This window comes from Ornithodoros turicata, chromosome 4 (genome assembly GCF_037126465.1).
Source record: "Ornithodoros turicata isolate Travis chromosome 4, ASM3712646v1, whole genome shotgun sequence".
Taxonomy (NCBI): domain Eukaryota; kingdom Metazoa; phylum Arthropoda; class Arachnida; order Ixodida; family Argasidae; genus Ornithodoros; species Ornithodoros turicata.
The window spans coordinates 15,904,638-15,915,001 of NC_088204.1; the positions used below are offsets into that span (position 1 = coordinate 15,904,638).

Consider the following 10,364-nt stretch of genomic DNA (forward strand, 5'->3'; position numbering starts at 1 on the left):
TAAAAAAACTCGTCTGCTACCAAGTCGCTGGGTGCTAGGCTTTTCGTAATGGCGCGTGCGTTTCGTTTCTTCGGCCGCGTTAGTTTGCAAATAAATATCGAAAAATGCTTCAAACGCGGGCTTCCTGTTTGTATTTCGAGACAGAGGTACTGTTCCACGAGGGCCAATACCTTTTCACGCATGAATCAACAACCTGACATGTCAGAGCAGTTTAGGGACAGCCACTTTGAAGCATCTGACCCGTCGACATTAGATGTGATCTCCCAGAGTATGTACATTTACAATGATTTTATTAGCGCTGAAGAGGAGAGCGTCCTAGTCAATGAAATTGAGCCACAGGTGAAAAGGCTAAAGTACGAAGGAAGCCATTGGGACGATGTATGCGGCGGAAAATCGCTATAGTAAGATGCTCGTCTGATTCAGTGTCCCCACCATTCCCAGGCAATCCACGGCTACAGAGAAATTGAAAGAAATACTTGGTCCAACCCCAGCGAAGCAATCATCAGGAAAGTGAGAGACCTCGCTTTCGGCCCAGGCGTGGCACAAATAGCCCATGTACACTGTCTAGACTTGGAAGAATCTGGGCACATAAAGCCGCACGTCGATAGCGTCAGGGTAAGAGGACAGTGTCCCTGTTTACAAAATAAAATAAAAAAGCGAGATCCATTTCTTTTATTGCAGTTCTGCGGCGACACCATAGCTGGCTTGTCACTCCTGTCCGAGTGTGTCATGAAGCTGGTTCATGAGAAAGAAAAAGAGAAGTGGGTGAAGATTTTCCTCAGGAGGCGGTCGTTGTATATCATGACGTAAGTTTAATAACGTGATTTTTTCTTTTTTCCTTTACCTATGCTCTTCTTTCTAGGGGAGCAGCAAGATACGACTTCACACACGAAATACTTCCAAACAGTCAGTCACTGTTCAAGTCATTACCAGTTAAGAAAACTCGACGAATATCTGTGATGTGCCGAAATGAGCCGGTGTGATCATCGCTACGTGGAAATGAACACTCGAGTATATTTATAGACAATATAAAATAAATTTAATGTACGACACATACTTGTTCTAGCTGCTTTTCTGTCGTTCATTTTGAAATCACAGTTAGTTTGATGCCTTCTCTTTGAAATACATTTTTTATTTAATTTCGATAGGATTTATGTATTCAACCCCCAACTGCCCAGGAAGGTAAACTGATGGTAATGCAGGTAAAGGCTTATTTCTCTTAGATGCCCTCCTACGTGCTGCATCTCGAAACGGCTTGAACGCGTCCGTATACGTAGGGATGCGACTGCTCTTCCCGTTTCCAGGATACCTTCTTGCTGGGTAGAAATCTTCTTGGCCAAATCTGTCGTCTCCTTCGCCCCCTGGGTATCCTTCATCGTAATCATCTTGCGGGAACGGAGTCTCTGGAACACGTTCCGGAAGACGTTCTGGAAGACGTGGAAAGGGTTTGCTAGGGGTTATGATGGGCCTCCGAAAACTTGGATAGCTTCCGAAGCAGTTGCAGTCGCATTTTGTGGGAAATTCGTCGGCGAACAGGCCCGCATCCGGATTGAGCGGGTCAAATGCTAGCAGGGTCCGGATGCAGATGCGCGGAAGGCAGTCGGGAATGTCGAGGGCGAATACGAGTGCTTCGCATACGAGGCTCCTGGGTCTGCGTGAAAGGTGTTACAACATGTTTATGTACCGGGTTATTGAAGATATGAATAATAGAAGCAGTGTTTAGGAGCAAAACTATACATTGCAGGATGTAATATATGCTAAAAATTCATATAAAATATTGTAATGTGTTCCAGTTATTTGTCAGTAAACCGTTAATTTAAAAAAAAAAAAACGCTGTCCAGGTGTCTGCTAAGCCTCGGAATAGGGTACTGGCAATGCATAGGAATGAGCGTATTTCATTTTTCATGGTTTACTGAAAGCAATGTGGAAGCTGAAGAAGTATAACACAATCTTTCAACATTTCATACATTATATTTTCTATGGTGCATAACAGGTACCTTACTTCATATTGGGTAACCCTTGGGTTCACCGTGAACCACCCTGCGAAGTGTTACCGTATTTGCTTTCATTATTAATGCCCTTTTTGCCACTTTTTGCCCCCAAGCGTAGCATTATAGATGAGGTGCGCTAATTACGCGAGGAAATTTTTGAATAGAACCCGGGCGCCGGCGGTAGCTGGCTCTGCTGTATACCGGCGCTGTGCGAAACGCGCCGGGGATGCTGCTAGAGTCGCGGTGCGTCAAATATGCGGGAGGAAAATATAGAGTACAAACATTTCTGCGCCCAAGCTCGGAGGCGCGTTCATTGAGCGAAACCGTCAGTTAAGTATGCGAGTAAATATGGTGCCAGTAGTGACGATATCAATTAGACACTGTTAAAGAACACAGACGTAGTGTAGTCTCAATATTTTGGATGCGGGAGTGGTGTTTATCACACACATCAAAAAGGACTTCCGAATTGCAACGTGACATATGTTAGTCGAAAAGTCAGCAAACAAAAGCAGAAAGAGCGTGATGATAGCTTCTCAAAAAGATTGCTCGCACATGGTGTGCTCATGCACATGCCGTCACTCACAGGAGAGCGCCACAGTTGTAAGCGAATTTGCCACCAGGATAAGTTCCTGACCCTCAGTCTCATCGCATTCACCGTTCATTTGGACTTCCTTCATCCTTGTACTGTGCGTATGGTACGCAGCATACGTGTAGTGTAATATGGAGCACGTGTAACATAACAGAACGAATGAAACCGAGACCAAACTTCAATGGACCTATATCATGGCGGCGCTCTGGCCTTTTCGAGGCTAGCGCTCTCTGTGATGACGTCAGTGAATCAACTCTTTTGCGAAGAAATTTCTTCACAAAAGAGTTGAAAAAAAAAAAAAGAGTAAACAAGATCTTTTTCTCCAATTATGCTGTCCTTCGCAAATTGAATAGCAACCTCGAGGCAAAATTCTCGCAAATATAAGGTCATCAAGGCGAACCTTCCAAGGAACCCCTGCATGGACTTACGTGCAAATAGCCTCCTGAACACACTGCTTGTACAGCGGCGGATCTTGCACAATGTACCGTAATTGGCCTTTGACATTATGTAGGTGGTAGGGCTTGCGGGTATAGAACACAGGTGTGAAGCACGAGTCCACGACGGCTACGATACCACTGGAATGAAAGACATCGGTTGCGAATGTGCAAATTCATGTAGCTGCAACGCATGAACGCATTCTTTTCTAGGAGGCAGCCTGCAGACCCGTATATATCCTAGAGCCAGTGTTCACAAACGATTGAGAGTTTCTTTATAGCATCTATGCATACTTTTCTTTTCTTTTTTTTAAGATAGCAAGTTTAAAAGTAGCAAGGTGTCATCCTGACAAGAACAGGTCGACATCAACCACCTCCAGAAAGCTCTATCTCCTAAAAGAAAGTTTACTTTCTTTTTTACGACGAAACAGTTTAACAAAAATCACTCTGGCCATCAGTTGTACTTGGACTTTTGTTATCTCTTTCACTTTTTTCTACTCAGCATAGAAAACATGCAGCAGCGCGAACGTTATTTTCAAACGCATTGATATTGGTACGCCGTTTACCATCGCGATGTTTAATGTCTCAAATCGTCAAAATGTCTCAAAATTGGAAGAAGGAAATCGAAACAGAAGCCGTAACGCAAGCGACGGTATACGTTACGAATGTTTTTTAGAGAAAGATTCGCTAAAACCCAACGAAAACTCCTACTTACATGGCACGCTTCAGCTTCGCCGAATGACAGGAGCCGGCTCCTTCAGGAAGAGCAATTTCAGGAAGCGTCCCATAATGCTGCTTCATGATGCTCCTGAAGAAGCCAATATAGTTCAACAGTGTGCAATCTATCCACAGAAAATATTCAACCAGAGCTTACAGTTTCAGCGTGTAGTCAGACGATGACACGTGACAGCCCACGTAAATCCCCCCAACTTTGACGCGGCACGCGTAAGGGTCCAAGAGCGGGCCATCGGTATACAGCTCCGCTATGTCGTCCCCTTCGCCTATATCGAGCAGGCCACTCCGTCCCTGTGGTCCCTTATTATTCCTTCTGCGAGTTCCTCTCTGACGAACGCCTGGTTGGAAAGGGTAGTTGTAGAGAAGCGTCTTGTTGTCGATGCCTTCGGTCTCAAGAGCAGCAGACGACAGTGAAGTATCTTCGTCCCCTAACGTCGCGTGATTGGTTGCGAGGCACTGGAAGATCCATAGTGATATGAGCTGTAAAAAAAACAAAAAAAAAAAAAAAACAGCAGATTAAATGTCGATCGACACTAACGACTAGGCCTAATCACGTGCAACGCAATAAATCTCGTTGTGAATGCGAATATTGAGAAGCAGAAAACGTAACTTACAAGCGCCATGTTGCTTCCTTGATGACTTCGTTTGATACCGAAGAGCAAATTCATGTGTACGCTGTCGACTGCAGACTTTAGGGTAGCACTACATGCAGCGGGCATGTGTCAGCTGGTGTCCATGGCTCGAAACGAGGTTAAGGTCCGGTGGTATTTCCCCGTTGCTGTCCACTTCCTATTTCTAATTAACTTTGTGTCGTTCCAACGTTTCCTGATTCACATCCTGCGATCACAGTGCATCCGCGTGGATCATAGTGCATAGAAAGTGTGGCTCGTTTATATATCTCTGCGTATTGTACAAAGAATATGTGATTAAAAGCGAGGAAAGGGAAAGCGCCGACAAGGGCGGCGAACAGTAACATATCTCGCATGCGTATAGCCTGGTAACGGAAGGGTTAGGCCTTTGTTATATGAACGGCTTTGTTTTCGAAATAGAAACAGAAGTGAGAGACCACGCTGACAAGAATAAACTGCTGCAAGTCCTCGGAACGACGTTGACATGTGCCGTTTTGCGCAGGGACATCTAATGCACTAGCGAAAGCTGAAATGTGCTTGAAAGATGAAATAATTGGAGGTCGTGGCAAGGATTCTCCCAGCACCTGTACTAGAAAGGTACCTTCCAAGCTCTAAACGGCCCGAAAAGCCAGCAGTTACATGTCACAGATCCTTCCTGCGAAATTTCGATACCCCCATAAGATTTTTTGGCAAATCCTGGTACTCGGCCTATAGGCCAGGGATATTCCCAGGATTTTCACCTCGGGGATGTCCCGTAGGGTGTGTGTGTGAAGCCCATATCTGCTGATTTTGTGTGTGTGTGTGTTTTGCCGGTATTTGGGGTGGTGGTGGCAAGATTTTGGGGCCATTAAAGGGTTGCGGGGTGTTCTGGACAAATCCCTGGGGGCCTACACTGTTGGATTTTTGCATCCCTTTGGCTCCCAGCACGTGCAACTAGCCCTTTATAGCGAACGTACTCGCACAAAATCCAAGTTAAAGGTGTGCCAGTGGTTTATCCAGCATCACAAGGTCGGGTGCAAAAAATTGGGTGAAAGGAGTCATTATTACCAGGGCCGTCTCAAGGCTAGTGTGGGACCCGGTGCGGAGGCCTGATACAAAAATACTGAAAGCGCGAAAAGAATAAACACACACACACACACACAAGTAAAAGAAAGCAGCACCTTACGGGACATATAAAACAACTTTATTTCAGGAGGATGATGGGTGGGGACTTTCATCGCCGGGGGCGATACTCTACCCCATACCTAAGGACATATAAACAGAGCGTTATAGATACATATTTCCTAACTTACAGAACTCCCCCCCCCCCCCCCTGTTTTGCATGGCAAACTCGGAAATAATATATGGTAAGTCAACAAATTCTACTAGTCCTGTTTCGATCGACAACATTGCATAGCATATTGAATAGCGCTTTGGACTCACGCTTTGGGGGAGCTATCTTTTCCGCTTTAGTCTGTGGTGTTCGTCCGAAGCGCGGGGCTGCACAGGCGGCACATGCCTGGAGCCGTCCCTCAGTTAGGCGGTAACAACTTTATGGTATTTTTGTGTGCGATTCCGGGTTAGCACCGCGAAGCAACCGTGGCCATGCGGTCCGGGTGTACCTCGAAATAAAGTGATCGAAATCCCCACTGCAAAATAAACTACTGAAAATAAACGTTATTTGACTATAAAATGCACAGTCGCGCGCGTGAAGCTGCCAACAGCGACCTTAGACTAACCTGGACATGGAAATGCAAACACCGAACTTGAACTAACCTAATAATAAACTAACCAACGCGGTGTTCCGTCGTGTCTGCCATGCTAAGCCTAACGGCCGCTAAAATTTGGCTTTCGTTCGCTAAACGACTTGGACAGACATCGAAAACCCGTGAATTTGGGTGGTTAAATAGTGATAACGAAGCAATCGGGCATTCTCCTTGATTTTCCTTGTTTCGAGAACGGGAATTTCCAGATCGGGGATTTCGCAACCGGGAATATCGAGGTCCACCCTGCGCTCCACTTACATCGTATATGGTACGGCGTACTCGCGCATGACTCGCAGTGCATAGCATAGCGAGCGAAAGGAACGAGGTTGGCAACAACGGAGCTTAACGAGAGCGAGAAGCAAAAAAAGTGGAGAGAGAGAGAAGAATGGAGACTGCCGCGAAAGTGATTTCCAATGAAGTTGACGATTTATTGAAGATTATAGAGGAATTAAAACTCAAAACCGTCGGTAAGGAGAGCATATTTTGTGCGCATGATTCACGGCCTCCAAAACACGCTGGGAACAAAATTCTGAGCCTACACTATTGACTTCCACGAAAGTTGTTAGTGGTTGCGGTGGTTCATTCATTTTGATGTAATGCGTCAGATTCATGCGTTACAGTTCCAACACTTCTGGAATCGTCCCTGTCCAAATTGCTGGCACTGAAGAATCAGCTGAAGGACGACGAATTTCTGAAACAAAGCAGCAACAAAGATGCTTTGCAACAGTTAATGAAGGTAGGAGCGTCATTCTTGTTTCTCTTTTTTTTGCTGTCATTCAGTGCGTGATGTCGCTATGTTATTTTGCAGATCGTTCTTGATGTTACGTATTGCAGAGAAAATCGATTGGCGGACAATGACTTTTCAGAAAGCGATTCGCTCGAGCGAGTAAATGCAATTATCCGTAAGTTTTGAGAAAGCTTATCTCAGAAAATGCTACGCTGCAGCACGACCTGCGTAGCTGCAGCAAACACGTCCCCTCTATTTTTTTAGGCAGCCTAGAGCATGTGGAAAACATTACGAAGCACATGGGCTTCCAGACGGTAGGTTATATTTCCGTGCACATGCATTATCATCATATGCTTCTAACTAGAGGTGATGGAAATTTTAGGTAGTAGAGGGCCTGGGCGAGGAATTAGCCGAATGCCTCGAGTGGCGCAAAGGAGCTCTGCTGTACATGTTTTGCCAGACCAAAGAAAGTGACGATGAAAATTGGGTGGACCAAAACAAGGAAACGTTTCTCAAGGTACGAAGGAATGATGCTGACTGCTGTTTAAATAAGTACTCCTTTTTACAGTTTTTCCTAGTACCAATATCCAAACCCCGTTAATACGCATATCGCTTTGTGGCCCGCCAAGCTTTCATCTTTTAGCACACACAAATATATGTGGTGTTTCACCTACTGTGTCACAAAAGTTCTATCTACTCGATCTGAAAATTGTGGAGTCAATGGTATTTATCTACAGGGAACTTTCCGCACATACTACAAGTGTTTTTATCAAATTTTAATTGGAAGAATACACTACCTAGTTCAATAGTAGCGGCCCGAAAAAATATACAAAAATATGGGTACTTCAGAGCCCTTCAGATTCCTTTTGGATACGTCTGCTGACAATGGCAGCAAGGATTCCACAGCGCAGTTATCTAAAGACAACAGAACTCAACGCAGCCTAGCAATCTTGCTTCTCAAGCAACCATTTTCGCACTTTTTTTTTTCCAGCTGTTAGGATTACATTAGGTACCATATTTTGTGGTGGATTTACGTAAATCCGCAATGCACTTCCGAAACAAAAACAAAAACTGAAACAAAAGCGTTACCTCAGCTTTGCAGATTTCAGAGTTCAATTCAACAAATTAAAGGTCTTTTGATTAAAATTTGATAAAATGAAATGTAGTAGGTAGCAAAGGTTCCATTAACCTCATAAAGACCATTGATCCCATAATTTTCAGACAACTAGATTTTTATAGACTTTTTTTTTTAATGCTAGGTTAAGCTCCTTGTGTGAGCCTATGTGTTCAAGCCCCAAATGTTGAACCCTGTTCTCTCAGTTGTTACAGAGAGGGGTGGAACATCTCACAGCTGTGCTGAATGTTCGCCACTCGATCAAAGCAGATGAAACAACCGTCCTGTCCGGCTCCGAAGACGTGATTCAGCTTCTCGAAAAAGGTGATAGTAACTTTTGCGTTTGAAGTTGGTTGCTCCACTTTTGTGTGTCCCTTCACGTCTCCTTTCGAACATAGGCATCTTCAGCGATGTTCACGCTTTGGCCCTGATGTATGCTGGTGAGATGTGCTATTGGCTTGTGAGTTACACAGACAAATGGGACTTGCCCGCCACTGACAGCGTTGCCAAGGCATTGCCACTTGGCATTCAAGTGCTGGGTACATACACAGAAGCAGTTGAAGGACCTCTCAAGGACGCAGGCTGGAACTGTGCCCGTGCAAAAGAACTGCGGGACAGTTTACTTCAACGTCAAAAGCTCTAGGAAGTTTGAAGAAGCAATGGATGACATCATACAAGTCATGCACCCGGTGAGTGGTCACTACAGGTTTTCCCGCCAATTTTAATCCAAGCACCATCGAAATTAATCCATGTGCCATGCAAACTTTATGGGGCATGGATTAATTTAGCTGGCACTCGGATTAAAATCGCCGGGAAAACCTGTAGATACTATGAACGTTGGAGAGAGCCGCGTTGCAGTCTCCCGCGGATGGCAGCACGTTTAGTCAATATAATGATGGGCAAGGTACCTCAAAACTGTACTGCAGTACAGAATACTGGGCTGAATACTTGTCAAGTATGTTACCAGTTGAGTTTCTGTCACTCCACATTTCACCTTGTCTTTGTTGCAAAAAATGAGAAAGTAATTAATTATGTTTCGATGTTGTAGCTAAATGTTTGCAAGCATTTTTGATAAGCGCTCGCTACCAAACCCTGCTAGCGTACTGCTTATTCATGAACACAAATTAAACCAGATTGGTGTGCTACTGGAAAGTGTTGTTACGTCCCGATTTATCCATCTGCCTCAGTGCACGGTGTTCTGGTGAGTGCTTTCAGCCACAAGGCACAATATGTAGTACCCACAGTATTCTACTGAAAGTTGCACATGCATGTCTATGATGTAAGCCTCTCTGCACTGCATATGTGTTGCCTGTATTTAAAGGAAGTACAAGAGCAATTAAGGCACCATGTATTCACAGGACCACAAGAGAAGTCCACCAGATATTGTATTGTCCAAGTTTGTTTTACTAATAGTGATGTTCGATACCAGATCAAGAAGAGGGTATTCTTTGACTTCTTAGTAAATATACTTTGAAGCACATTCAACCTAAAGTGGGCACACTATTCCACAACACCTTTAAGCTTTGTGGCGCACAGTTTACCACACTGGGCGAAATAAAGCAAGCTGTGCGGATTTGTCAGGTTCTTCCAGCATTGTATTTGCTCTCTGAGAGTTTCACATTTATGGATTGTCTTTTCCTTTCATGCTGCCATCGTGCAGTGGTTGAACGTGGTGCTATTCAGCACAGCGCTGCAAGGGAGACACGTCTGGAAACGTCGCTTCACCTGCACTCGCAGAATGAGTCTCCGAGGCAGCGCTTTCTACGGCCAGTAAAATGCGGCAAATGCAGAGATTTTCCAGTCATGTCATCATCACCTTTGTTTTGTGCGGACTCTTGACAGTGCACGTAAAAATCGTATCTGGGTTTCGCCGTATTTATGATGTACCAATTTACTGTATCGTGATGTCCCAAGTACAAGTACAGTGATTTATTACAGTACTCACACTTTCACCATTTTGCATTTTACAAATGTTCCCAGTGTTCCAAAAATTTACATATGAGCATGAGACATGCGCTAGTCTTCCTCACATATTGATCTTCCTGTATGTAAATTATACAACTATATTTTATAATGTCTCGTCTTGTATAACATCCCCATCCTTACCTTATAACGTGTATGCTAACATGTTTGTCAGCAAGAGTGTGACACATATTTCAGAAGGGGAGAGCACAAAACACAGAAGACAACACTGACATGAGTGTGATATGCTGGGTTAATACATAAGCTTTAAAGGACACCTCTCTTGTGCAGAAAGGAAGGCAGAGGAGACATTTCAAGAGGGGATGAGACCCGCGTGAAATGTTGCTGTAACTTTAATGCCGGTGAGTGTTAGCGTGGAGATGAATTGTTTTGTAGATGTACCTGGTATTATAAGTAATAAAGAGATTTCCTTATGAA

General features: G+C 44.3%; 3 protein-coding genes across 4 annotated transcripts; 2 read left to right on the forward strand and 1 right to left on the reverse strand.

Annotated features, from left to right (window-relative positions):
• The first annotated feature begins 2 nt into the window (after positions 1–2).
• LOC135391188 (alpha-ketoglutarate-dependent dioxygenase alkB homolog 7, mitochondrial-like) lies at positions 3–1,052 on the forward strand. Its single transcript, XM_064621328.1, has 4 exons — positions 3–378; positions 442–615; positions 682–806; positions 863–1,052. Exons 1-4 carry the CDS (start codon positions 49–51, stop codon positions 981–983), a joined length of 750 nt encoding a protein of 249 aa, XP_064477398.1. The 5' UTR covers positions 3–48; the 3' UTR covers positions 984–1,052.
• On the reverse strand, positions 1,023–5,880 carry LOC135391187 (uncharacterized). 2 transcript variants are annotated; one of them, XM_064621327.1, is made up of 6 exons: positions 5,801–5,880; positions 4,364–4,586; positions 3,889–4,229; positions 3,730–3,822; positions 3,009–3,155; positions 1,023–1,651 (listed from the first exon to the last, which is right to left on the reverse strand). In XM_064621327.1, exons 2-6 carry the CDS (start codon positions 4,466–4,468, stop codon positions 1,132–1,134), a joined length of 1,206 nt encoding a protein of 401 aa, XP_064477397.1. In that variant the 5' UTR covers positions 4,469–4,586; positions 5,801–5,880; the 3' UTR covers positions 1,023–1,131. The 2 variants fall into 2 exon arrangements, 1 of the variants encoding a protein (XP_064477397.1); XR_010421888.1 differs by lacking the exons at positions 3,009–3,155; positions 3,730–3,822; positions 3,889–4,229; positions 4,364–4,586; positions 5,801–5,880 and adding an exon at positions 2,274–2,542 and having other exon boundaries at positions 1,566–1,651.
• A 559-nt stretch (positions 5,881–6,439) lies between these two features.
• On the forward strand, positions 6,440–10,364 carry LOC135391190 (RAB7A-interacting MON1-CCZ1 complex subunit 1-like). The gene is made up of 8 exons (XM_064621330.1): positions 6,440–6,590; positions 6,744–6,859; positions 6,932–7,025; positions 7,115–7,164; positions 7,233–7,367; positions 8,171–8,288; positions 8,363–8,653; positions 9,625–10,364. Exons 1-7 carry the CDS (start codon positions 6,509–6,511, stop codon positions 8,605–8,607), a joined length of 840 nt encoding a protein of 279 aa, XP_064477400.1. The 5' UTR covers positions 6,440–6,508; the 3' UTR covers positions 8,608–8,653; positions 9,625–10,364.